The sequence below is a fragment of the Cyanistes caeruleus genome, chromosome 13, assembly GCF_971803275.1.
Source record: "Cyanistes caeruleus chromosome 13, bCyaCae1.hap1.1, whole genome shotgun sequence".
In the NCBI taxonomy this organism is placed as follows: Eukaryota; Metazoa; Chordata; class Aves; order Passeriformes; family Paridae; genus Cyanistes; species Cyanistes caeruleus.
Window position 1 is genome coordinate 7336220 of NC_141713.1, and position 25201 is coordinate 7361420.

The 25201-nt window shown below is 46.8% G+C and overlaps 1 protein-coding gene and 1 long non-coding RNA gene across 6 annotated transcripts in view; one reads left to right on the forward strand and one right to left on the reverse strand.

Annotated features, from left to right (window-relative positions):
• The window catches only part of NTRK3 (neurotrophic receptor tyrosine kinase 3), a 204480-nt gene that overhangs the window by 73910 nt on the left and 105369 nt on the right, over positions 1-25201 (reverse strand). For all 5 annotated transcript variants that reach the window (XM_086848325.1, XM_086848323.1, XM_086848327.1 and 2 more), the window contains exon 12: positions 16471-16659. In XM_086848325.1, the coding sequence (XP_086704451.1) occupies positions 16471-16659 (189 nt within the window). The remainder of the gene's footprint in view (positions 1-16470; positions 16660-25201) is intronic.
• On the forward strand, positions 1251-8149 carry LOC147650675 (uncharacterized). Its single transcript, XR_015275594.1, has 2 exons — positions 1251-1527; positions 2184-8149. It is a non-coding gene; the product is annotated as an uncharacterized LOC147650675 (long non-coding RNA).

The following is a 25201-nucleotide window of genomic DNA, read 5'->3' on the forward strand; positions in this document are numbered from 1 at the left end:
TTCTGGGTCTGCAAGTATGTCTCACTCTCTCCCTTCTCCCTCTCACATCAATTCACCTAAATGCACAAGGCATTTAAAGCACTTGAGCCCAATCTTATTTCACACCACGTCACTCTGTGTAAGCCTTTGTGTGTCTGCCCCACTTGAGGCATTGGCATGTGCTGATCAAACTTCAGCAGAGATGAGGGGCAGTGAAGGGGCTGAACTCACAGGCCTCCAGATGGGGAGGCACTGCAACATGGAAAATCCTGGGAACACGGCTATCCAAAACCTGTTTTCCCTCCACTGGAGGCTTTTATGCTTGAGGAAGCGGAAAGCAGCTTTGCTTAAAAATTAAGGAAAATAAGTCTTTCCTCTTCTCTATCATCTATTAACGAAAATAATGCTTTCCACCACAGCTAGGACATCTCCCCCTCTATTATAGCTGTTCCTTGAAGCAAAAACTCCCCATACCATGGCTAACACATGCCGTGAGAAGATCACTCACTTCTAACAGCACCTCCATATTTGCACATGCAACTAAATGTGAGAGATCACAGTCCACAGCCCAGAATTCAACCTCACTCCCAAAACCAGCCTGTACACAGAAGAAACCAAGCTGAGTGATGCCAAAAGTGCCAACAGAAAGCAGGGAGAGTGTGCACACAACCTTCTGCGTGTGGGGCACGTGGGATGGATGGGAGGGAAGCGTGAGAGGGAAGCAGAGAGTGATGCCACAGCACAGAGCACGTGGCAGGGAGCAGAGGAGTGCGAGAGAGGGGCCGAGAGCTCCAGCTCACACGTGTGGGGCCGAGAGCACAACGCTGCTGAACATTTACTCTCACATTACAGATTTAATGGCTTTTAACAGGAGACTTTGTAAGCGATCAGGAATTGGAACAAAAGGAGCTGGGGGAATAATTATCCTAACCAGGGGAGCTAAAGAACATGGCAAAATCTGTGCTGAGCAATCATGCTAATTAAAGGCACCCAGAAGAATCAGGATAGGAACGCCAAATGGTTTTCACTCTGCTGCCCTAATCCACTAACAGCCTCGGCACTTTGACTCCCACCAGCTGTGGGAAGGATGGCTCTGGGTGAGTTGGTTTGTAGCAATAAATGACAGAGATAAACAAGTGACATGGAGGGGGAGGGCTGGTCCCCTCTGCAGAGGAGCCTGAAGCGATGCTTGGCCCGCCAAACTGAACAGTGGCTGCTTTGCACCAGCAGCCTGGGAGAGGACCAAATGCTCCCACAGCCTCCAGCTGAGCAGGAAAGATCCCAACATCCTTCCCAGAATGCAGAACAGCTGCTGGCAACCAGCAGCATGAGGCTGAACACAGCCACATCCACAAGGCTGGTCCTTTAGGGGCACTCAGCCCTGCTGAGTGACTGCCTCTGCAGGGAGCTGTGTCACAGCTCAGCACACTGCTCTGTCCTGGGATGTGCTCCCAGTGCCACACCAGAGCTCTGGCAGCACTGATATGCTGCTCCCTTGGTTGCTCAAGTCATCACAGGGTTGGGTCTGCTCAGATTTGGCTTTCAAAGGTAAGGACATCTTCTATGCAGGAGGCATCATCCTGATCTTATAATGCTTAAAATTCCAGCTGGGCTTCTTGCCATGCTAGCATCAGAAAAGCAACAGCTAACACTGCAACATGGGCACATTTTCACCCAGAAATGTGGAGAGTTGAGAAATGTCCATGTTGTAGAGGAAAAATAAAAAAGAACACTATTGCCCCAACAGACCCAAATAAAAAATCCCATGCACTCAGCTAGTGTAAAACCCAATCAGACTCCTCAGGGAGTTACTGAGCCTTGGACTGATGGGGGTTTCAGGGGAATATCTTCTTCAGATATACCTGAAGTCCAACAGTACATCACATGCCAAGGTAGATGGGCACAGAAACACAATTAACAGAACAAGACACAGAATGGTGAAATCACCCACTGAGTACAGAGAAGTCTCTCTCTGCCCTTCCCAACCTCCATGAGAAGGTTCTCCTCAGATAAATGCTTGGGTAAGATGTGAGTCCCTTCCCCCAGCAGTGCAGCCACCACTGGGTTTTGTTGCAGTCACCTGCTTTGGCACAGCATGAGAGCTGTGCTGGGGAGGTGAGGAGGCAGAAAAACCAATGCTAGCAATTGCCATCAAGTAACAGCTTTCTATTTTAAAAAGGGTAGGTTTTTTTGTTAATCAACAGGTCCATTTACATGGAGCAAATACCTCTGTAATGGACACCCACAGGATCACAGGCTGAACTATTTGTGTGCAGCATCTTTTGATTGATTCACCCTAAAGATCATCAAGTAAATGAGAGAGGATGTAATACTTCTGCAGAAAACATTCCACAGCGGATACATTGATTACAACACTCAGCCAGCTGCCGGGTGCCAGCCTCTTCTTAAAGAGATTCCATATTTGATTCTCTGATTAAATATTTGGAAACGGAGGAAAAATCAGGCCTAGATCTGCGCTTCCTTCATGGAAACTGGGATTCTTCCAAGGAGGATCACATGAGTGACCGATGTCCAGTCTCCCCCTCACTTCCTGTCCTCAAGATTTACAATTCTATTCCTTTGGTCCTTGCCCAGCCAGAGACCACTGTCTCTCCACTGCCTGGCCTCTTCCCACTAACTCCTTGGATCAAGACAAGAGAGCCTGTTTGGTGGCACGCCTGGAGACCTGTTGATTTATTCATTCAACCCCTATGTACATTTTGCCTACCAGTGCCTCTCTGACCCCTCCTCTCTCACCACAACAGATCCATTTTCAATCAGAAGTCCAACAGGACAAGAAAAGACAGGGCTGAGAATGAGGAATACCCTGAGACGAATACAGAGTCAGAGAGTTCAGGACCCATGAGGAAACTAGCAATGAAGCCATCAGATGAATAATTTGCCCCAGCAGCAATCCCAGCCAGCAGGGATGGAACCAGAGCTGAGAGCTTGTGCACTCTGCAGTTTGCAAAAGCAGGTTCTTTTTCCACAGACCAAATCCCAGGCTGACACCTCCTTTATGAGCTGCTGAAAAACACCATTTTCGGGACAAGCTCTGCAAAAACACAGTGACACTTCCAGTTTATGAGCAAGCCCTGCCACCGCTCACCGAGCCACAGCCTTGGAGCTGTCAAAGCCGAGCTGAATGAGAGCAGCGGGGCCAGGAGGCTGCTGGCAGCTCTGCTGAAGGGACCTGCTTATTTCACATGCAAACGAACCACAAAGAACTGAGACCAGAGACCCTCCTTCTCCCCTCTGAGTTATCCTAAATCACAGGGGCAGAAGGCAGGTGAGGGGTCTCTGAGGCACGTCAAACACAGCAAAGGAACGAGCATTTAACTGGAGGCAAAAGGAGAAAGCTGAACTCACCCAGGGCCCACAGGGAGACACAGCTAACCCTCCCCTCCTGAGATAAGCTCCATCAAGAGAGCATCCAGCCTGCTGGATTAATGACTCCTTGAGGCTAATCAGCAGGGCCAGCACCTACAAACAAGTGCCCCTCTCTTGCTGTAGCTTCCAGCCTTTCTCCCCTTCAGCACCATCAGGAAAAATAAATAAATAAAACAAGCCTGCAGGTCCCATCCAAGCTGAACTACATGGGACATTGCAGCCAGGCAACAAGGTAAGTGCTGCAGGTACAAGCTTAGCTGTGGATTCTGGGCTCCTGCCTCCTCTTCCCCTCTTTTCAAAGAAAATAAAATTGAGTTTGCATCGACTGCTGAGAAAATGAGACAACATTATACAGGACACGACCCTCTGCAATCAAATTAGGTCATTGCAACACCACAGCCAGCATGGAGTATGCAGCCCTGATAGGGGATAGGATCAAGGAGAATGATTTTATGCAGTAAACATTACAAAACAAAAGGAAAATTAATCATATCAAGACATCCATCATAACTAGAGTAAGAAATAAGTTTGGAGTGGCACAACAAGCAGCACTCCTGTCTCAGGGCTCCCCTCCCAAGTCTTTCCTGTGTCCCCACTCAAACTGGCCTGACACTTCTCAGAGCTGCTCATTATACACATGGCAGAAGTTGGGAAATATTTTTGACACTTGCTGCACAGCTTCCTTTCACCCAGAAGCTCTGACAATTTTCAAAAGAGTAAAGCCACTGCTCACAGAGTTTCCAGCTGTGGCCCATGAACAACATACCCAAGGGTGCTGATTTCAGGGGGCTCAGATCTGTTTAGATACAGGACCAGGTCCAGCAGCAGTCCTGTTCCTCACTGTACCAGGACTGTGGGGATGTAGATGTGGAGCCTGGGCTCTGTGCAACCTTGGGGGTGAATTCTGCCACCCCAGGCTGGTCAAAACCCAGTTCAGCCAAACTCCTGTCATGCCAGTTTCGCCACATCAGGCAGAGGAATATGCACCCTGTATATTCATCCTGCTACATGTGGGAAGGAGAACATGAACCTTCCTAAACTCTTATTTACATGGCAGTCCATAGCAGTGGTTTCCCAACTGCATAATGAGTACATTAACTTCAGCTAAGCCAATTCTCCAGAGATGAAGAGATGGAAAAAATAATCGAAACAAACTGTGATAGAGTTTTTGATTAAGCAGCTGATGATCAATAAAAGTTATCTGTGGGGCACAGAGTGTTAATGAACTACCATTCCTGTATCAAAGAAACACCTGAGCCCACAGTCCCTGCTCCACACAGCCCACAGAGGTCAGCAAGACCTGCTCCTCCTGGTCTGACAAGGGCTATGGAGTTCACTGGTCTCACCCCTCCTCATTCCTGTTAAAAGGGTGACGGTGGAAGAAGGATGAGAAATAACCTTAAAGCAGGATGTGGCTAGAAAGAGAGGAATGGAAAAGGTTAACAGCCTGACTCAGACTTGAGGTGCTATGGTTGGGGGTAAAAAATAAATTGAAAAGTCTTTCATAGCCTTCTCAGACAGCTCCATTTATTTAAAGAGGCCTTGGAGCTCTGAAGCTGTAACACCAACACCTTTACAACAGGGAGCAAGAAGGACCAGCCAGTGGGGCTACCAGCTCCCTGTCACCAGTGATGCAAGGCACAAAGTGACTCACACCACATCCTGTGATTGCTAGCCCTTTTTCCTTTTCCCCACAATGTCATTGTAAAAAAAGATGTTAAATCTCCATAGTTCTTAATATCTCAAATTCATCCCCAAAGATTCTAAAGCATTAAAGAGTGGACTTTATAGAGAATTTCTCATAATAACGTAGCCACCTGTTTAACAGCACACAGCAGTGAGGCTGCAAAAGGGTTTCAGAGAGCAAGTGGAAAGGAGAGCTTCATATTAAAGCTGCAGAGAAGAGACAAGGCTCAGATCAGCAGACACATAAAATATCACTACCTCCGCCTGAATTTAGCTATTTCACTGTAACTAATCATTTTGCTCTTCCAGAAATGTCTGGAGAACTGTTAGTGACCACAGGGAGCTGCTAGGATCTTTGTATTACATTTCCTCCAAAAGTTGCCTCCTCTGACAGCCCAGCCCAGACTGCCTACAAAAGGGATTTGTTTTCCCAAAACCCACTTAGCCTTCCTGTCCTTAGAGGGTCTAGGGAAAGCTGAGAAAAAATCAGCAGGCAGGATACTCATTCTGAAGTGTCCCACAGGGAACAGAGGGGATGAACAGCACATTAGGATTTCTCCCCCAATTTCTCAAATTCTCACGGAACTGGGGTTTGCAATCGCCCTCTGCAGAGCCCATGTCAAGGCAGATCATTAATACTACTCGACACCGAGGATCTCTTGTATTAAAAAAGCACAGCAATTACTCAGTTCAAATCTCTATATTATTCATAAGATCTATATCTAGCATGGATATGGTATTTACACTGCTATGGGGAAATGCAATAAATAAGGCAATAAGCGTTTCCTTCCTCCAGGTCAAGATGAAAGTCTGCATCTTAGAGAGCAGTGCTTTCCTTGGGCAGCCAGGATCATATCCCAGCCTCCCTGCCTAATTCCTGCAGCCAGGAACTAAAGCCAAGTTGAAAAATGACTGCTCTTCCTCTGAGCCCAGCACTCAGGTTCCAACACATGCCAATACAGCCAGCCAGGAGGCAGTGCCTAGGTGGAAGGAGACTTGCAAGGAAAGGTCTCTTCAGAAGTAGTCAACAGAGCAAAGTAGAGCACATTTAGACTGTAGCACAGACCCCATGAAGGAGGAAGGGGAGAATTTGATCTAAGCTATCTGGAAAAGAGCAGGAAGGGTTCAGAATTGCCATTTTCTGGGATCATAATATGCAGCTGACAGCTCCAAGGATGTGTTTATATATCTAAACCCCTGACTCCAGAAGACTGGCTGTGAAAGGACTTCAGGTGGGGACTCATAAACATGCAACGTGGTCCAGTGGGCTGAACATGGGCCAGGATGGTAGCTGTCAGCAACCTGGCATGACCTTGAGCAAATTGATGTCTTCCCAGCTGCCTCTCCTCATCCATAAAATGAAGATAAAGATGCTTGGCAGCCCCTTGATGGGCTGGAAGGAGAAATGCCTCTTTCCAGGAAACAGTGGAGATACAACATGCCAGCTTACTTCTCCTCAGTAAGATGGGGATAAAATATACCCCATCCCTCAAATACTCAGCTGCCTGCTGTGCTCTCAGCAATGTTCCCCTGACATTTGGGCTCTGCTGGGATCTGGCACGAGAGCAGAGCAGTCCCACCCCACCCATCTCTGGGATTTGCCCAGAATTTATTTTTAACACAGCCTCAGTGCGAACATTTGTGGTGGGATTTGTATGAATTCATGCTGATCCCTGACTCTGAGCTCGTCTCACCCTGGCTGTGCCAATAGCCAGGAATGTCAAGAGAACAGATGGCACAATCTCCCCCCACACTTCACCAGGAGCCTCACACGAGGCAGAGCCAGGGCCTCCTCATTCCACAGGTAGGAAGGAATCTTTGGGCAGCACCCTCAGATGGAGCCCTTCCTGCTGTCCAGGGTAACTAACTTGTTCTAGAGCATAAGGCATGTTAAACAGTCCTAAGCTGGGCTTAAAATAACATTTCAAAACCATGCAGCCCCTTAAAGAAATAAGTTCTTTATTTCTCTGGTTCTGGAATGTGAACAATGGGACAGAGCAGAAGCCATGGCCCATCTGAGAGAAGACTTGGAAGACTGGGCTGTAACTTTCTGGTCTGCCAAGCCCTCAGGTAATAGCTGGAAACACGAGGTCCTTGCTCTTGCTTACACCTGATGGCCACCACCCCCCTTGCTCAATGCTCCTCATCAATTACAGCACAGAGACGTAAAATGACTGATACTTTTAATACAAAGGGCCTGTCATTTATTTATTAGCTGGCGACAGGCCCTGCAGTCCAGGATGGATGCATTATAAATCAACTGCATTTCTAGCCATTAAAAATTCATCCAATTCATAATGTAGGTTGCCTATAATTTCCTTATTAGTGTTGAGTGTGAAGGATTTTTCTTTCTCCTCCCTTGGCTCTTTGCTTTCCCAAGATCTTGCTCATCTGAGGATTAGCTTGGCTTAATCCTGCAAGAGGGAGGTGGAGGGGTGAGAAGAGCTGGGAGAAGAGAGGCAAGAACTGAAGAAATTTTTTTCCAGTGTTTTCTTCTAATTGCAATTTGCCATATATACTTAGGAGACTTAGCTGTCTCCTGTCACACTTCTGGGAGCGAGATAAACTGCTTGTCCTGAATTTAACAGATGTTTGTAGGAGAAAAAAAAAGTTCCTTTTTATCTCACAAAGGGAAAAAAGGAGTAAGGTGGCTGGACAGGGAAGGATGATGTAAACCCTGTTAAAAGTACAAGTAAGATAAGAACAGGTGTCCATATATTATATACCAGTGCATTTAAAATAGATCAAACATATATATGAGATTTATGTATAAAAATAGGTAGTTATAGTAACCTTCAGACTCAGTGCTCTCATTCAGTGAGGAAAAATAGGTTAGTAGGGCTGAAAGAAAGGTGTGACATTTTTACAGACCCACAGGGGCGACCAAAACTTCAGGTGCTGCTGCAACACCAGCAAAGGAGCTTGGAACAAACATCAGAAAAAACTGAGTCTACATGAAACTGTAAATCATCACTTAATTTGAGTACTGCATCCCATGTTGACCATGCTGGGCTGCAGACAGCAGGACAGCCTGATCCTTGGTGTGGCACACACAGAAATGTCCATGCTTTCACCAAGTCTCCGTTTGTTCCCACCTCTTAAAGAGATGTATCCAGGGAGGGGCAGGGAGAGAGGGCTTGAACAGATTCAAGCAAGGCTCAGCACTAGGTAACTTGCAGTGTGTTTAGGAATGAGTGTGCAGGAATCTAAAAATGGATTATGCAATAAACCCTGCCTTAATGGGAGACAAGCCCAGGCATTGAGAGCAATCCTCACATGCTGTGACTCCAATGTACTTTTCACCTCGAGACGCTTACAAACAAATCTTACATCAGCTGCACATGGAAATGGGTTTGCTGAGTTCTCCAATGGGTATGTTCACCTCAGCAAATCACATCTTGTTCAGCAAGGCCAGTGCTTTACTCTCCCCCACGCTGGAAAACAGATGCCTCAGCTCAGGGCTTGGGGAGCACACCAGCAGAGGTGGTGCTGCCCTGAGCAGCAGCACCTTCCTTCATCCTGTCTGCAACCACTAGCAAGAGCAAGACAGCAGGATGTTGAGGTGGACTGGAAGTGTCCAGCAATCAAAAATGACAATTTCTGCATTTTTGTTATGTGAAGCAGTCGTGCTCTGCTCCACCTGCCCTGTGCTGCTGGGAGCCCTCCCTGTGTGCCCACCCCATGTCCTCCGAGCCAGCCACCACACAAGGCTGGGAAACAAAAGCCTCCATCCACACAAGAAACTCTTTAGGCAGAATATTTTTTTACATGGGTCTTTCCCTGTGTTTCAGGACTGAATGGGATGTTTTGGGCTGTTTAGCCCAAAAGCAGCACTAAGCACAGGTTTGGGATTTTTTTAACCTCTCTTGATGTGCAGATTCTCTGCTACATTCTGGGTTGTACTTCTTGTCCCACAGGGCAGCACTAAACTAATAATGTTCCTGCTGTGTGTGCGGTCATGCAAAACTGCTCCCACTCCTAAACAACAGCAGCTATTTTTAATTAAGAATCACAATTTAACCAGACAATGAGCAAACAATGAGAGCCTGCAATCTCCACACCAGAGAGACACCTCCTGTGTGATCACAGTGAGGTCCCACGCACTTACAAGAGATTTTAAACCTGAAAAAGAGCCTGTAGAGACTAAAAAGTCACAACACCATGTCCTTGCAAACTCTGGGAACTCCTGGTTCCTTCAGGGCTACTCCATGGCCAGGTATCACAGGCACATCCCCTTTATCCCAGGAATGCAAAGGTACCCCAGCTGCCAGACACTTTCCCAACAGCCAGGCACTGTAAGCCACAGAGAACTCATTCAAAAGCAAGACAAATGCTTAAATGAGGGCCAAAAGAAATCAATACCACCACTCTACCCATGCACACATACACACACACACACACCAGCTATTTTTACAGGGACCCACAGCAAAATTCACACAATCAACGAGCCATTTGGAGGACACTCTTGACAGCTGGGCTACCTGAGCCTGCAATAGCCCCAGGCTCAGCACTGTGTTGCTACCTCTTGTCTTGCAGGGATGAAACCACACCAATGAGGAGTGCTGGCTGGTGAACAGAGCCCTGCTCTCTCTGGCACAGACACCTCCTTCTGGCACACCACAAATGGATAGTGGGAAGCACCAAAACCCAGATGCACAGCTGGTAACAGAGGAAATGTAAACCTGCTTCTGTCCCTGTTGTGTCACACTCCTCTCACCCTGCCACAATGAGTCTGGAGTTGTGCCAGACCAAGGGTGAGTGGACAGGGACAGTGGAGGGTGTGTGTGGAGGCCAGGGAATGCTGCAAGAGGAGTGGGAGGGTGTGAGCCCCTGTATGAGATGAGAGGGCTGGATATAAGGTGGAATATCAGGGTGTACATACACATCCTCCATGAGATGCTGCATTCTTGGGCACTCCGGTCCAACCCAATTGATGCAGGGATGAGGCTGCCAGGCAAAAAGAGCAGCCTGCTGTACTAGAACCACTCCAAATCCAGTAGAAAAACAGGTCAGGACCTCCTCTCATCTGGCTTGTTAAATTCTTGACAGTTCACACATCATGAGCTCCCTTCCTGAAATTGCCCCAGGCGATCCAGCCCTGCTTGCTGGCCCCACAGACACCAGGATTAAACAGTCCAGTGGAGATGCTTTTAGGCAGAGGAGAAAGCAGAGTTTTGTATGGGAAAATACCCTGTCAACCCCTTGATGTCTGTATCCAGCAGTATTTCCACCACCAGAGCAGTCTCTCTGCAGGCCAGTCACCATTAACAGCCCAAAACCACATTCTTCTTGATTTAAGGGTTTCTCTTCCTCATGGATCTTCATCACCAATGAATCGTCACTCAGCCAGTGTCACTTCCCCACGGTGGGGCTGGAGCCTCCTAGTCCCCTTTGATCCTGGGTGTTGCTACAAATATCTCCAGTAAACACACATTAAAGCAACAGAGAGTGGATCTGAAATCCAAACAGCAGCAGGAGGTTATGGTCTTGTGCTCAAACCAAGTCAGGTGCCCATCCCATATGGAGCAAACAGGGACCAGGCAGAGCCACGCTGATTTTCTTCCTCGTGGTACAACCATGCAGACAGCATCTCCAGAGCTGGCTGAGGGGTAAGGTATAGGCAATGGATCTTGCCAGCCTTCCCAAGACATACTGAAAAATACTCATTTCTGTGGCACCATCACAGCAGGAAGGTCTGAAGTGTGAGACTGCAACTCAAAGTGCAGGTGCAATAGGTGGGATGGACACTCCACTTCTGCAAACGTAGGTTGGTCTTCTGGAAAATGTGGATATTTCTTCCACTTGCTCTTTCAGGGATAGAAGAAATGATGCAGAGCAGAAAATCACCCCAGGCAGGAAAACTGAGAGGTGGGAAGGTTGGATCAAGTCCCACTGTCCATGGTATGTCTCCTGTTGTTCAGATGTTGCAGCCTGGGCAAGGGGACAAGAAGGTGATTCTGGACATCAGGGAAGTTCAGTTGTCCTCTGGTGGGGAACAGAAGCAGTAATTTTGGTTGCACACACATTTCTTCAGATACCTACAACACCTTCTCTGAGAACAGCCAGCCACAGCCCACAAGGCTTCTTCAAAATCCAAATCTTTTGCAGGATGTTCACCTCAACACTTGGAGCTCAGAGCAGTTTCTATGAGAGCCAACAGCAAACCAGAAGGGAGGGAAATTTGGAGGCAGAAGGTCATTGCAGAGACCCCCAGTGCCTTCACCTGTTGGCAGCTGAGCTCTGAGGTCAGGGCTCTTCCACAGTCCCCAGCCACAATCCATGCACAGTGAGGAGACAAAGCACAGAGTAGCAAAACACACATAAATGAGTAAACAGCTACTCACAGGTCCTCTTTAAAACCCTTAAAATACCTCACATGAGCTGAGTGAGAAGGACAAGACTGTAAGACCATGAGAGCTCCAGCACAGAAGAGTCTTCACCCACTAGTGCCTACTTCAGAAGAGTAATGGGAGCTGGGTTCCTTCTGGAGAAGAGCCTGGGGACTTCATTTTGGAGGAGACAAGAGGAAAAGAATAGTTTGGAGAAATAGCAGAGCTCTGTGTGAGGGACTGAAACCTGTAGAGCCCGGCCCCAGGTTGGGCATGGGGAAGCAGAGTGCTGCTGTCACTTCACCCTGCACTCCACATTTATATTACAAAAGGAATATTTGACAAATTCTCTTATCCCTGGAAAAAGAAAAAAAAAAAAAAAGGAAAAGTTTCTTTTCCACTACCAACTGTTTCAGTTTTCTTTTTTTAGGCAAATAAAACTACAAGCACTTATGACTTCAGTTTTATGTTGTTGCTGTTTTTGGCAAAAATGGGACCGTGAACTGACCGAAAATAGAAATGCTGCATACTTTTTATCTTCCCATGCCCAGGATGAACAAAACACACTAGGCAAACAAAAAAAAAATTAGAGTGCTAAGGGTAAATATCCTTTTCATTTTAGTTTTCGAGATCTATTGAAAGCAGAGGTAAGAAAATCTATTTGTTTAAGAAATATGATTTTTATAAATGACCATGATGTTCCTTTTAAGATTCACTGAAATACAAGATAAAGACAGGGTACTGAGTGAAAGAGTGCTGATGGCACTTTTATTGTGTGATTTGCCTTGTTTTTTTCTGAAGTACTTCTTTTTAGCCGATTACCATGTATTTACAGTTAGTGTAATTATATCTAATTACTTAATTAGCATGAATACGTGTAATTACTAACTTCGAATATGTAATTATGTCAGGGCAGCCTGTAATAAATGAGGTTGGAAAAAAACCCTCATTAGGACTCTACGAAAGGACGGCTGCTCCACCCGTGTGGAGAATGGATCCCAGTACCCAGACTGCGCCAGTCCTGGAAAACACAGCCAGCTCCAGCCATGGCTGGCAAAAACCTTCCCCAAAATCAAAGAATTTGCCCCAAAAGTCCAGCTTCAGAGTACTTGTTGCAACTGAGCACCCACTGCTGGGACACAGGGGAGGATCTGCCCCCCAAAACCAATTTTCTCCATCAGGGTTTGGATTTTTTTCTCCAGTTTGTGTCATTCTCCAGAAGACCTGTTTTGTTAGATGAGAAATACAAGGGAACCAAACAACTCCAAAACTGTGCCGTGGCATTTGAGTAAAGCTCAAGAGATCAGATCCAAGAACAAATCTGCATCTGATGCATTGTGCTTAGAATTAATTACTACTTAATTACTATTATTAAAGTCAAACAACCTTCCAAAATGTTTCGTCTGAAACATTACCAATATTTCACCACAGAAATCTTCAGCTATTCATAATTACAAAGCTTGAGTTTTGAATTCAAATCCTGAACTTCAAGAGAGGGAGATAAGGTAAGAAGCTGCTGTTACTGCCAAACCTGCCTAGAACAAACAGCTGACTTCTGGCCACAAATGTGGGTAGACTGGATCATGTTTTACATTACCAAAATCTCTGACCATAGGCTGATGTTATGTTATCCTAAACTCTCATCCTCATCACTTTCTCTGCCCATTATGCCTGCCACAAGTCCCATTCTTCTCTGATCTGTTTATTTCCAGATATAGAGGTGCAAACTCATCACAACCTGTTGCTCCCCCTGCTGCTGTTTGCCAAGCAGGTATGAACTTGGTTTCCCTTCCATGTGCACAAGATCAGGAGAAAAAGTCAGTTTTAGCCTATTCTTTTGAAATCCACTTGTGGTTGGACTGTCCACATTGCCAAACTCCTTCCTTAACCTTCCAGGTAGGGCCAAGGAGAGCTGAAGCAAGGACAGGATGCAAACCTGGTGCTGCCCAGCATGGCACAGAGTTCCAGCACAGAGATGGGGGAGCATCTTCTCAACAGCTAAATGCTCCAACATGGGAAAACAGGGTAGTGCTGGTGTCTTCCACGGCTCTTTGAGAACCCCTCATCCAGGAAGGCAAAAAGAATTCTCAGTCAAGCTTGTCCCACCTCTGCACTCAGTCAGGCAGTAACAGAAAGAGGATAAGACAACTGAAAAAATCCCAGAAAGCCAGAAGTGAGGGCTGGCTCCTGTGCCCTTCATCCCATCGACAGGAGGACAGCACATTCCCAGGGTAGAACACGTCTCTGTCTCCTTGAGGACACATTAACAAGAAGATCCCATGGGACAGCACTGCACAGAGGGAGCGAGAGGCCTCCAGCTCCGCAGGCAGGGAGCTGCTCTCCATATTTCAGCTGCAATTCCATTATGCAGAGCTAAGTGGCTGGGAATAAACATCCGTCATCCCTGCGTGATAAGTGATGCTTGCTAGTATGGAAGGTGACAGAAATCTATATCACATCAATGTACTATTAATACTGCATTAAGCATATAGAGTTTGCTCCCCTCGTTGCAGCACGGCGATGAGCATCGGCATGTCCTCGACCCAGGCAGCATCCAAGAGCACAGGGATGCTTGCAGGAGGAAGCAAGGAGAAAAGCTTCATGTTGGAGAGGGAAAATGCTTGCTGCAGATGTTGCTCTAGCAACAGCTCAGTGCAAAGGAGAGATGCTGGGTGTCACAGAACACCTTTGCTCACAGCTGGGCAGCAGCTCTGGGGGAGGTGGTGGCAGGAGTTTGTATCTGCACAGGCTCGGCTGGGCATCAAGGCACTCCCCAGCTGAGAGGAGCTCTCTTTAGAAGTGACAGCAAATGGAGAAGTGTTTGTGTCCAAGCTCTGCACAGGGGGAAAGAAAAACCCTCCAGCATGACAACCACAGGGAGAACATAAGCAACAAATATTCTCCAGCCCAGGCTTATGTTGAGTAGAGCACATCAGATCAAATAAACCCCTTACAGCAAAAGCTCCCCAAAGCATGGTTAATTTAATAGGTGAATTATGAAATTTTCCAGCCTCAAGCAAAGCCACCAGTGAAGTCACAAGTTTTGACCAAGTTAAGGCCTGGGGACTAAAATACAAAATATACACCAAATTCAACTCTGCCTGAGGAGTCAAGGACTGGATTTTGCCCCATGAATGACAAAGATATCTAAAAAAAATAGGGTTTTCAACCTGCAAGCATCAGCTGTAGTTTGCCACTTATTTTCCCCCAATGGGAGTACCAGTGTTATGGGGCTTGGTTTCAGCCCCATGGCCTTGAAGTCCTGGAAAACCTGGAGCATTCCCTCCTGTGCCACCCTTTGCAGGAGAAGTGCCTCCAGATGCCACCCAAGCATCTCTGTGAGCCCTTCAGATCCTACTCACACAGCCCCATGAAGCTCTGTGGTCAAATCCTGCTGTGAGTGACTTCCCCTGCAGCCCACCCAGCTCTGACAAGTCCCACAGGGCAAAGGCTCAGAGCAAAACTTAATCCTTCGAGGTTTAAGCTCTGCTACTGCACAGCCTCAACAGCACCCACGTCTTGCAATGGTCGGCGTGCAGATTAAAGAGATCTGAGACAGCACAGGAGGGAAAGGAAGAAAAAGTAAAGCGGGGGAGCCCTCCCTCCCAAGCCATCAGAGTTTGTAAATCATTTTGAGATGAGGTGCTATAAGAAATGTAAAATATATAATTAACAGCACAGAAAAACCACGCTACATTCAGCTTCTCCACTCCTGCTTAATCACCGCCCTCCTCCTCCCCTCTCTACAAACAGACCAAATTTAGCACATTAAAATGAAAATCAAAGGGAAAGCCAGGCACGTTCTTTGGGTGCATCCCATTGCTCTGGCAAGTGAAGGATGGTGCTAAGGGCTTGGGCACAAGCCAGCAGGACCCATGAGGTGGCACACTGGGGGCTGCCCGAGGGATGCCTCCATGGGAGCAGCAGCTGCAGCTCCCTTTCCCCTGATGGAGGAATGGAGGCAGGAGCAGCATTCTCCTGCTGAGCACTTAATGCCACTTAATGGGAGATGGGTCTTCTCCCTCTTTTCAGGGGCTGAGTTCTGTCTCCTGCACCCATGTGTCAGCAGCAGCCAAAGGAAGAGCAGAGGTGACATCAGCACAGCAATCCCTGCTTCTGGGCCACAGAGATCGCCCAAGCTGAGGGCTTTTCACCTTTTGTTTTGCAGGATTGTTATTTTCCCAGTTCTTCCTAGAACCAGGACACACCAAAGTGATGTGCAATAACAAGAGAGGAATGTTTCCCAAATCTCCTGCATGGCTCAGCTTGCATCTCAGAGCTGGTAAGAGGCCTGGGAGAGCTCAGCTACTGCCTGTGAGCCACATGCTGGGGAAGGCTGCATCCCACCACTCGTGTGGGAAGTGGCGCAGGACTCCCAGAAAAGCATCCTTTTACACAGCACTTTTCTTTTATGCTCAGAATTTAGAAACACAAAGTGGAGAGGGCCACTTGATCACCTCCTGCTAGTCTAATAAGCCCAGTTCATAACCCAAATTTATACAGGAAAGATGCAGAAGCTTTACAGAAGCCCATAAAAACAAGACATCCAGCATCTAAAATTCCTGGAAACAAAGACAGCTCCAGGCATCTGCCACACCTATGCCCATGTATCCTGAGCTTTCCCCTGGCCCTTTGGGGAGCCAAAGAGGCAGCCCCATGACTGGGAAACTGCTGGAGGAGGAAGGGGAGGCAGGTCTTTCCCCAGCCAAGCAGGGGTCACATCCATCCCCGTGCTGCCAGGGGGCTCTCGCTCACACCTGGGACCTCAGCTTGGAGCTTGGAGCTGATGAGGAAGAGCCCGGCTTGGAATGGCACTTTCAGGCAGGGGGGGAAGGTGACGGGTGGGTGGCGGAGGGAGGGTGAAGGGAGGTGAAGGTGAGAGTGGAAAGTCTTTTCTGGAAGCATCTACATGTATGTTGTGATTTCTGAGACCTGAGATTCACTTTGGTTTCTGGACCATACCAAGACCCACTCTCCTCAAAAACCTCCTTCTCTTCTTCCTCATCCTCTTAACCTCTTCCTCCTCGCCCTCCTTCCCCCATGCCCCCAGCCCATCCCTCCCCCCTCGGGGGGCTCGGGCACTCACACGTGTCTGGCTTGTGGCAGTTGTGACCTTGTCGGAAGTACTGGGGGTTCTCGATGACGGGGATGCGGGTCATGCCGATCACCACCGTGTCCGGGCCGGCGTCCAGGGACGAGGGCGTCGTGATGCCGTGGTTGATGTGGTGGAGAGGGCTGGCTGAATCCTCCTCTCCGCTGATCACTGCCACGGGGCCTGCAAAGAGCACACACATCCGTCAGGGACAGCAGAGGACAGGGGATCACAAGCTCATGGATTGCTGCAGGTTGGCAGTGGATCACCACCAGCCCGTCCTGGCATTCCTGCTGGTTGTCCCATCCCCAGGCTCAGTTTCTCTTTCTTAGTAGCTCACAGGGTAGGGAAGATGCCTCAGGTTTTCCTTCCTGGCTTTGAGGTGCCAGACTAACAGCTCTGAAGGGTTAAACAGCTACGGGTGACACCACATCAGAGATGGGTCATGCAAGAAGTCCTCTCCTAGGGCTGACATGAGACAGCAGCTGCTGTGGTGCCTGTATACTCTGGCATCAAAAGCTTGGCAGAAATCATAACCAAGCTTAGACTGCAGAAACATCATCCCCAAAGAATTAGTGGACCTCAAATCCATATTTGTGATGCCTGTTGCCCATCTTTTTGCCCTCCTGCAGCTTCACCTGGGCAAACTCACTGAGTCCTTCAGTCAGGCTTATGCCTACAGGTCCCCACAATGTCCTGCTCAGCTCAGGCTTGTTCCCACCACCACAAATGGCAGTATCTTCCCCTTACCCTCCTGACCCCCAAAAGTTCTTAGCACCATCAGACAGGCAAGAAAATGAAGCAAAGTAGTCAGGCATGAAAGATGGGAGCAATGGAAGCCTTCTGTCCCTTATGTTTTATCTTGTTTTTAGACCCTCTGATACCCTCTGTTGCAGCCATTCTTGCTGCACTGGTGTTGGACAAGGTAGGGACCACAGTGAAATCTTCCATGAGACCTTTTTAATATTTTAACATGGGAAGAAAATCCACACTCAACAAGTGACACCCCTTTTTCTCCTCCCTGGATGTTACCAGGGACTACCAGAAGCTCAAGTAAAAAGGAGCAGAGAGGCTGCACTTAGGCTTTGAACTTATTCAGAGAAGCCAGCCTTTTACCTACATTGCATAAAAAATGTTCATCTCCCATCAGTAATCTGCTTCTAACTGCACAATTACTTTATTATATAGCACTGGCAACAAAGAAGGGAGTCTTCAAGCCATTTTACTCTCCAGAGCCACTGGGAGGACGAGGTGAATGCCTGCTCCACACAGCCATTCTGCCTGCATTAATCTAGTCTAAAGGCTGCTCATTTTTGGAGCTTCAAGTATTGTTTGTTCTTCCAAGTGGGATATAATAAAGTTATTGTGTAATTAGCAGAGTCTTGGCAGCTATGACAGGTGTTTTAGTCACGAGGAAAAATTCTTTCTCCCTTTCCTGTGAATTCCTTCTGGCAGGTTCTGGCTTTTTTAACATTACTCCCCAGGCCCGCGTGACTTTCCAGCTCTTGAGGTGCAAAGGCAAAATTCAGCTCTTGATGCAAGATGCCTCTGTTGGGACTACACACAGCATATTCCTCCACACACAAAAAGCCAATGGGCAATTTTGGTTTGGATGACTTTTGTTCCTTTGCAATGTCAATTCATTGCAGACAAACCAGGATGGCTCAAGCTTTGCATGATGTGCACATTCCTTCAGCCACACCCTGCACTGCTGGCCAGCCCAGCTGTGGTGGGAAGGGGAGAACTCTGCATTTCAAGGTGCAGTTAAAAAGAAAAATCATAAAAAAATCAACTAGTATAGACTGGTGTAAATAATCTGAGAGAAGACCATGAAGATCTCCTTTGTGGAGCAGTGGGAGAGGATATTGAGGGCTAACTGCTTTCCTTAAGAAGACAAGGTGTTGCTTCAAAGGAAAGCACCTCATCAGGCAAGGGGATGTGAAAGACCTCTCTGGTGAATGATAGGTTGGATGAGGCTCTGAGCAGACTGGTCTCATGGAAGGTGACTCTATCCATGGCAGGAAGGCTGGGCTAGCTGATCTTAAAGATCCTTTCCAACCCAAACAATTCTGTGTTTCTATGTGAAGGAAGTTTCATTGCCCTCTGTTCTGGGAGCAGAAACCACACCTCTGTGACAAGGAGCAAAGAGGTTGTAACCAACCATGGTACAAACACCAGGCTGGCACAGACCCTGCTGAGGATGTGCTTCTCAGGACCCACAAAGCCCTGCCAGCATTTCACCATTGCTGTTCTTGCTTGCTCAACACCTCCTCATTTTTAGGGAGCTCAGATCATGTCCCTCTAGCACAGGCAGGTTAGAAGGACATGGCTACATCTAAAAGAGCAGGGGACAATCCAAGAGGTTGGGGGCTTGTGAAAATAAGCATAGCAAGCATCTATTAGCAAATGTTCTCGTGGCCATTTGCCTGACAATAAACAGACCCAGAGTTTGCCCTTCTTTACACTCCACAGGTTTTTTTTCTGTGGTTTACCTGTTAAGAGGACTTTCCTCATGTGTTATGCTAGTTTCATGCCCCAAACATATCCAAGACCTTTGAGGCAGGAGGTAAGCACATCTCAGCTGATCCACAGCTGCATTCCCATTTCCCAATGAACATTGTGTCCTGTGAATGGACTCAGCCTCTGAATCATTCAGCTCAGCTTGATGTCACCAAGGTTATCCATTTACAAGACCTACCAAGCCTCAAAAGCCTCAGAGCTGAACTCTGATTCTCCATCTCAACCCCTTCACATTTCTGGAAAAATAGGAGACCTCATGAACTGCAAAGGCAGAGGCACCACAGGAAGAACACAATGTATAAATTATATTCTACTCTTGTATAATCCAGGGACAGTTTACTGCCTCCAACTGTATGTCCAGGTTTTGGAAAAAGCTAAAATAAATCACATTCTCAAGAGTCCCAAGGAACACTTACAATGAATTCACTGCATTAGCCTTTCAGCTTTCCAAAACATTTCTGTTGATTGTAGGCACTGATCTGACATGAACATATAATTCATCCCAATATCCTCCAAGGGATATAATTTGATTAAAGGCAATTTTCAGCTGAGGACTTCTTCATGTTTCTCCTATTAGACTGTGGGGTTTTTGGGTGTGGTTGGGGAGTATAAATATGGACAACATTAATTCTTAGAGACACAGTCACACCACTTTATCACATTAATTCTCTCATTTCCATCTATTCTGGCTGGTCACTGCCGAGATCCAGCTCCCTCTGAGCCCACAGCCCTTCTGTTGTCACTCTGAGACTCAGACAAGTGCTGGTCTCACTGTGCAAGCCTGAGACAAACTTTAAAAACATCATGGATATCAGAGCCACCAATCACTTTTATAGGTGTGACTATTGCCCTGACTCAGAATATACTCTGCCATTAGCAATTCCTGAAAATAAAGCAGCTACCTAGACTTCAGATTTTTAAATCTACCTTGACAATAGCATATATTTTTTTCTTTTAAGTAGGAAAAGAAGTTCAGTTTTCTGATATGTAATGCTGCTGAATGGCTTTATTTGGAAGAATTCTCACTGGTTTTACCAGTGCATTTTCCAGGTAAGTTTAAAGGAAAAAAATGAAACAGAAAAAAAAGAGAGTACAGATTTTAGAGATTTAGGTTTACTTTCCATTTGACAGGGCAATGTGCAGAAAGAGATAGAAAAGAAGACAATTTTGTACAGTAAAAATGTATAATAATAGACAAAGGGTAGCTTAGAGTAATTCCTAATGTACCATCCTGTGATTTAAAAACATTATATAAAATATTTCAGAGCTTTTCAGAACAGTGATGCCGTTTCTGTGAATAACTCAGCCTGTGTTATGGACAAACGTACTGTGGATATTAACTATAAAAAGGCTCTATTTGTTAAAACTTTAAGTCCATGTCCATTCTGAGCATTGAACCCATTACAGCTGTACTCTGAAAGGCTCTCCCCTGGCTCTCCTTCCTTCCTTCCCTCCAAGCAGGGCTCTCACCAGCCAGCAGCATCCACATGGTCTGTGAGGACACAGCTGAGCTGCTTTCCACACTAAGCCCATGCAGTTTTCCTGACAAGGAAGCAATGCCAGCAGCAGTGATGGAGGCACTCCATCACTCCTTTTCCCTGTGAGGAAGGGCTGGGGAGATGCTAGGGTTGCCCAGGGTTACCTCTGAGTGAAGAAGCAGCCACTGCCAACCTGCCCCTTCACAATGCCACTGGGAGAGCCAGCCACAAGGACCTGGAAATCAGGACCAAATTCCTCTGATGCTCACCAGAGAGCAATAAGGCAGCTTGGAAATGGTACTTTTAGAAATGTCACAAGCAGCAATTCTGTTCTTTCTTCCCTCCCACATCTCCTCTACAGCAAACTCCTCTTTCCCAAGAAAGACACCTCACTCAAACACCACCATTCCCAGCCTCATCTCCACCCTCTGTTCTCCCCCAGCCTCCCAGTCAGGCTACACTCCATCCATCCATCCATCCATCCATCCATCCATCCATCCATCCATCCATCCATCCCAGCAATGTTCCAACTCTTCTCACTTTGCATCCACCCTGATATTATCACCTCTGTAAACACTCCTCCAGATTCCCCCAAAATCTCTGCTTTTCAGAAAATCTCTCATTCTCTGCTCATTGCTGTTCCCTCTGGCTAAACTAGAGTTTGGCTTGGTGTTTACCTTCACCTCCCTGTTTATCTGGAAGCTCTGTGAACAAGATATAGCTTTCAGTCCATTTCTGTGAATTGCCTGGCTCATTCACAGTGTTATACAGACAGCTTGTTACTTATGAAAAATAAAGCAAATAATAATAGTAATAAATAGCTTAAGGACCCTGTTTGTACAATCATATCATAGTGGGAAATTATTTATCAAGGCTAAGAGCTATACTTTATGATAAAACATGCTCAGGAATATAGGGTACTTTATAAATAACCATAGATTAGAGAAGATAATGGTCACTTCTCACACATCCATAACAGAATGAATGCCCCAAGGCAAACAGGTGAAGAAACAAAAACTCCAGCTTGGCATCACAATAACCTCTGCAAAGCAACAAAAGCGACTGAAGGTGAAGAAAACATGACCTCTAAGGGAAAACTGAAAGAATTATCCTTTGTGTTCAGAGGAGAAGACTGAAGGGACACATGATAACAGCCTTCAAATATGTAAAAGGTTGCAGCAAAGAGAAATATAATAGCTGTTCTCCAAGTCCACTGGGGATAAAACAAGAAATAATAGGTTTAAATTGCACTGAGGGAGATTAGAGTTTGAATGTTCTCCCTGATGCCTCACGGTACGGCTGGTTGAGCACTGGAACAGATAACCCAGGGATGCTGCAGGGGCTCAGCCACTGCCAGGCTGGGAAGGGAAAGGTTAAAGAAACTTCTTTCAAGGACAGCTTAGCTACAGGGAGTGATGCTGCTCAGCACCCTCGCAGGCTGCAGCACTTTTTACCTGGAGCCAGAGCCCTCAGCATCTTCCCTTTCTGTTGCTCCCAAAGAAGCTCCAAGGAGGGACCTCTCCAGTGCTGCAGACCAGGCCTGGGCAGCATCAGAGGCACTGCGGGTGCAGCACTGGGTCAGGATGGGGCCACGGTCTCCAGTGTAGTTTCAGAAAGGACAATCCCTGCACATCCCAGGCCAAGTGCTCAGGGCAGCAAGTGAGTTTCCTGAGGCAGAGAAGAGTGATGCAAGTGCTCAGGGCCTCAGGGCAATCCCCTCTCCCCACCCACACCTCTGGGAGCTGTGGTGCAGAACACCCTTTTTTGATCAAAAATGATCACTGCAAGAGCTAATTGTGCCATCTCCACTTTTCTTTGTAATATAAAGGAGCCATATAATTAACCTACTTAATTAAGAACTGTATATGACCCATAACTAGAAAAAATAAAATGCTCTCCTGGTAAAGTGGGTCACTATGCATTGTATAGCAAGCACTGAAGCAGACCTCATTAAATTCCAATATATAGTATATAAAATCCATTCCTCCTCTGACTCCAAACCCCTGTTGGCACTTCCATATTTCCCCAATCATAATCTTAAATTCTGTTCTTCAAAAGGTTCTATCACTTACTGGCAAGCAGATAATTCCAAGGCTACATCTCTCAGCCCAGCTTTACAACTCAGAGCTATACACACACACACACGAACAAGGGTAAAAAATAACCTCAAACTTCAGCTTATCAGGAAAACAAACAAGTTTAAAAAGAAACTTAAAAAAATTACCAACCTTTTGTTGGAGCTGAAATCAACCCACACCCCAGGGCTGATCTCTGCACCAGCAATGAGGGGAACTGAAACTCATAAAAGAATAAGCGAAAGCACAATAAATACAATTAAAAATCCAGCCATGCTCAGAGCAAGATTGCATTTACTGTCTCATAAAGAGAGCCTCGTCCTTTCAGGCAAACAAAAGAAAATCAATTTCTTAATTTTTATTGACAGATGTGGGCATGGGGCCAAGGCAGTGCTTGGTGCCTACTCAGGGCCCGTTTGGAGCCAGTCTGACACAGGCTCCAGCTTCTTCTCTGTTCTCCTACAATGGAAAACAGCCACTTCTTACCCCCAGAGTCACCAAATCCAACCACAGGGTGGTCTATCGTGTGGCATCTCTTCCCCTGAGCCACAGCAGACCCCTCACTTGAATAAAACAATGGGGTTTATCCAGACCTCCTTCCTAATTCCAGCACTCAGCACCTTCTTTGTCACCTTCACCTCAACTGTGCCCAAGCAGCATTTTCCACATCCATACAGCTGAATTCCATCTCCATGTCCCAGATTCACCCCAAGCTACCCCTGCATGATGCCAATGGACCTGGAGGGCATTGCTGCATGGCTGGAACAGCACAGCCCCTGCTTGAACACCACTGTGGCGGCTGAGGAGCTTCCACAGGTGTCAATCCCTTCTCTGCCACAGCCCAGGGTGCACAGACTCTTCACCAGCTTTTGGGGAAACAGCACATATAAAAAATCAAATCCTTGAGCTGTGCAGGCAGATGAAGACATCAAGAACATAAATCTGAACTCTTAAAGGGATACACTCCAAATCTTCAGCTTCCAGTCCCTCCAGTAAAGAAAGCAGGAGCAAACAGCAATCCCTTTTCCCTTCTCAACAACATGATGGGTCTGAGGTCCTGATGATCTTGAGGAGATGAAGATCCCTCTGAACTTTAGCATAAAAGGAAGGGACAGGCCTGTGATCTCTGCACCCACCACTGCTTGGGTTGGATATATGTCTCTTCCCCCATTTGCACCTTCCAGCCCCTTACACATTGCAGATGCATTATCATATAAAAATGCTGTCAGATCCGTTCTCAGTGGGCGATCCCTACATAGGCAATCCTTAAAGCACTTTCCTTCCTGATGCAACACTGCCAAAATACTGCCATTTAGCCCCTTTCCATCTTTACATATTGACATTTCCTTCTGTCTCTGATTTTTTTCAGGTGATTGCAGCAGGGAGAAGGCAGCTCTTGCTACAAAAGGGGTGCACCAGGGTAGAGGGTCTGCTGCCCTGTACATCCCCCCCTTCACCCTTCCCAGCCTCCAGCCATCCTGGCAGTCCTCTTTGGAGCATCAGCCCATCTGGTGTAGAGGATGTCCAAACCTCCCTCACTTCTCCCATGTCCTTCCCTTACCCACTCCTTCTCAAGTTTATTTATTGAGCTTAGACACCAATCCTATAAGCACTCACACTCAGGATTGGAAACATTAAGATCAAATAATATAAAATATAAAGTCAATGCATATGACAGCACAAATGCATAAATCCAGCAGAACAAGAAACAGAAAATGCTTACAGTAAAAATGGTAATACAATCTGATAATTAAAAAGGGTGGGATGTGACAAGCCAGAGGCATGCATAACAGCAAAGACAGCCGGCACTTGCAGGAAGGCAAAGCAGGAATTTTTACATCTAGGCTTAAACTCCAGCCCAGTGTTACCAAAGATCCTCAACTCATAAAGTGTCTGACCAACAAAGCAACAGCCAACAGGCCACAGATAACCAGAAGAATATCTTGGAACCTGCAATGCAAGGATTTGCTGATGCCTGAGGGATTGACAAGCCAATACCTATTCCCATGTTACATACTGGCACTGGGAAGTTGGTTCATTTGCCAAAAGAAAAAGATTTTCACTGCTGAGATCAGGTGAAACAACTAGAAAACTGCAGGCAACAGGAGAGGAAGAAAAGTCTATTTTATTCAATTGTCACTGCAGGGAGGGAGATAATGTTTAGTCTGGCAGTGCTGGTGCTGGCATTCAGACCATATCCAGTCACCTTCCACCATTCCTCCCACCTATCTTCTCAAATTTTCTGGTAGCAAGCTGTTTTTCCCACTGCTGGGCATGCATGTTCCTTGCAGGTTGTGAGGAGGAGCCAACTGCAAACCAAACATCCACTCTTGCAGAGAAACCTCCTGTGATGGCATCTTGGCATGGCAGAGGCGGCAGCAGCAGAGAAACTCACACCTCAGTAAGGCAGGAGGAGTGAGCAGGGACACCAGGAATGCAGCATCTGTGTGTGGCCAACATCCCTGCATGGTCCTACTGCAGCCCTTCTGCCCCAGCCCCAAGATCAAGGTCCAGGAAAGGCTGGTGAGACAGGATAGGTGGCTGTTGTGCACTAGATGTGGTACAGTGCATCAAAACAAATCCCTGTTGCTTTATTTTCAATGCATAAAGCCATCATTCCCATCACTCTCTAAGGGATCAGCTCCATTTGAA